This window comes from Nestor notabilis, unplaced genomic scaffold, assembly GCF_000696875.1.
Source record: "Nestor notabilis isolate BGI_N333 unplaced genomic scaffold, ASM69687v1 scaffold25488, whole genome shotgun sequence".
NCBI lineage: Eukaryota > Metazoa > Chordata > Aves > Psittaciformes > Psittacidae > Nestor > Nestor notabilis.
In genome coordinates, this window is record NW_009939058.1 from 1 (window position 1) to 2,973 (window position 2,973).

The following is a 2,973-nucleotide window of genomic DNA, read 5'->3' on the forward strand; positions in this document are numbered from 1 at the left end:
TGGGGCAGCCCTGCTGCTCCCAGGGTGGATGGAGGTGTCCACAGCCACTGCAGGAAGCTTCAAGGACCCTCATCCAAGGGCAGCTGTACCCTCTCCACCAGGACCAGCAGGAAGTGTCACTGGCACCACTGTGCAGGTTGGCTGTGCTAGATGCACAAGGGTCACCCTCCGACTGTCCCTGTTCCCACACGCAGGGACAGCTCTGCAAACCAAGTCCACACAGCTCCATCCCAGGACACTTCTGCATCTGTGGGCAAGTGTCTTGGTGCCTTCATGCACATGCCAGCACTGCCTTGGCCTCAGCAATGGTGGTTTGGGTCCTCTACCACCTGCCTTGGGTGCAGGATGCTCCCACCATGCTCAGACACAGAAGAAACAGCCCCCAAAATTGCCTGCCCAATGTGCCTGACCCCAACCCATCCCTGGGCAGGGCTTGCTTAGGCTGTGCCCACCAGGATCATAGAATCACAGGATGGTTTGGGCATCATCTTAAAGCTCATCTTGTTCCAACCCCCTGCCACGGGCAGAGACACCTTCCACTAGACCAGGTTGCTCCAAGCTCTGTCCACCCTGGCCTTGAACAGTGCAGGGATGGGAAGGATGCGCTTCCAGAATGCACCTCACCTCGTAAGACAGTGATGTTTTTCAGCATCTCCCCATGCCGGACGTCCACCACCTTCATCTCCTCCATGACCATGGACAGGTTGCGGATGTCGAAGTCCAGCCGGGCGCTGAGCAGGCTGTACCGCTCCCGCAGCAGGTCCGTGGTACCCTGGACCAGGCTGAGGGACTTGTTCAGGTAGTAAAGCTCCTCGGTGTGGGTGTGGAAGCCTAAGGTGCAGGAGAGCCTCACATCATCCAGGTAGCGCAGCATGCTGTGGACATGGCTGTCAGTGGCGTTGATGTTGGTGAAGATGGTGCTGATCTCAATCTCATGGGAGGCCATGCGACCTTCCAGGGTCTCGAAGCGCTCAGCCGTGCGGTTCTGTGTGTACCTGTTGTGGTAGCGCAGGTCATTCATGTTCTCCTCATGGTCATCCAGGAAAGAGGAGATGTTGTCCAGCTGCAGCTGCAGCCCCATCACCTGCAGCACCAGGTCGTGCATGCTCTCTGAGTTCTGGCTGACCTGTCGAGCTGCTGTGCTGATGCTGCCTTGGATGCTTTTCACCAGCTCACTGGTCCTGGAGGAGGTGGCCCGCAGTCCACCGAAGAGGCGAGTGTAGTTCTGCCACTCACTGACAATCTTCTGCAGCGTCAGCGTCTCCTCATCCGTCTTCCTCTGGATGACCTGGATCCAGTCAGAGGTTTGTCCCAAGGTGAAGTTCATCTGCTGCATGGCTGCTCGGACATCATAATGCTCCTGGGCCAAGCCCTTGAGAGAGTTATCTAGCTGGGAGGTGACAGCCCGCCAGCCCCCAACCTCGGCCAGGAACTGTCCCAAGCTTTTGTTGACCTGCCGGATGGAGAAGGAGCAGTTGTCCACCTCGCTGGTGATCTTGTTGCTGGTGGACGAGAGCTGGTCGTGAGCCTGAGAGGTCCGGTCGAGCAGGATCTCTTGAACCAAAAGCATCTTCTGGATCTCCTCCAGCTCACCCTGCAGCTTGGTGATCTCCTGGCCCAGCTGTCCCGTCTCGTGGCAGAGGGAGCAGTTCCCAGAGGTCTTCTCATCTAAATGAAGGGCAGAGGGTTCTGTCATCCCACCCCATCCCTTGCTGGACCTGGAGACCCTCCTGCTGAGAGTGGAGGAAGAAGCCTCACCATAGTTTATCCTTGTAGACCTGGAGATGAGCACCACGGAACCACTACTGGGACAACCCCAATGCCATCAGTCTGCGCCCTCATCCTGCTCCTGCCACCTCTGTGCAGCAAATTCTCCAAACAGCCCCATCCAACCCCACTCCCAGGGTCCTACAGTTGTCCCTCCCCAAAGCCCTGGGAGATAAGTGGGGTTTTGGCTCTGGGGGAGCATCAGGACCTGAAAAGTGGAGATGCTTCAGCCCTGAGGTCCACTCAGCTGGAGGGACACATGGAGTGCCAAAGCCTGGAGAAGACTTCCAGGTCCAGGTACAAGCCACTCACCCAAGCCCTGGAGATCCTCCTGGATGGATACGATCTTCTTCTCATAATAGGTCTGGGCTGAGCTGATGTCACTGGAGATGGAGTCAACTTTCCTGAACACTGCGGAGGAAAGCTGGTGGGTCAGGGAAGGAGGACAGGCACTGGGATTCTATCATCCTCCCAGCTTGTTCCCTGGCAAGGAGGGTGGCCAGTGCCTGAAGAGCCAGGCTGGGGGGTGCTGGCTCTGCAGGGTGGTTGTATGTCCCCAAGGGCTTTCAGGTTCAGGGCTGGGCTAAGACCTACAGAACATCTCGTGAGTCCAGCCCTGGGGAGTGTGCTGTCTCTCCAATGAGCCTCCGAGGCTGTTTAGTGCCTGTGGAGGTGATGGGGTGGCAACCTTTGGGCTCTGAAATGGTTCCTGAAGCCTTTGTGAGGGTAAACCCCTGCCAAGGTGGCATCACGCATAGGGTTCCACAGGTATCGTAGGGGCAGGTCAGGAGGAGCTGGATGCTCCTCTCCACGCCTGGGTGTTGCAGGCATTTTGGGAGAGCCCCAGGATCCCCATGGGGCTGCCCCAAGGAGGGCAGAAGGGAAGGCAGGAGCTCACCCAAGGCAGCCAGAACAGTCACAGCCACGATGAGGAGGATGGAGAAGACGTAGAGGACTTTGACGGCCGTCTGGAGGGAAAGGTTCTTCTGGCACCGGCTGCAGCTGGTCTGTGCCCTGCCTGAGCACAGAGAGGGAAGGATCAGGCCCCGCTGCACCCCCTGCCCACCCCTGGGATGTCCTTACCACTCGGTCGGTAGCTGAAGGTCGGCATCTCCTCTTCCTCTCCTCCCACCGGCTCCTCTTCTGAAAGCCAACACAGGAAGGACCAGAGCTGCGGGTGCTGCCGAGGCTCTGCCTCCTCTGTGC

General features: G+C 58.3%; 1 protein-coding gene across 1 annotated transcript; it reads right to left on the bottom strand.

The window, feature by feature from the left end:
• Positions 1-624: 624 nt before the first annotated feature.
• Positions 625-2,878, bottom strand: SCARA3 (scavenger receptor class A, member 3; the record flags this gene model as incomplete). Its single annotated transcript, XM_010019677.1, has 4 exons — positions 2,851-2,878; positions 2,666-2,785; positions 2,080-2,178; positions 625-1,668 (listed from the first exon to the last, which is right to left on the bottom strand). Coding segments are annotated over exons 1-4 (1,291 nt in total), but the record flags the coding sequence as incomplete, so codon positions are not given.
• Between the last annotated feature and the right edge of the window lie 95 nt (positions 2,879-2,973).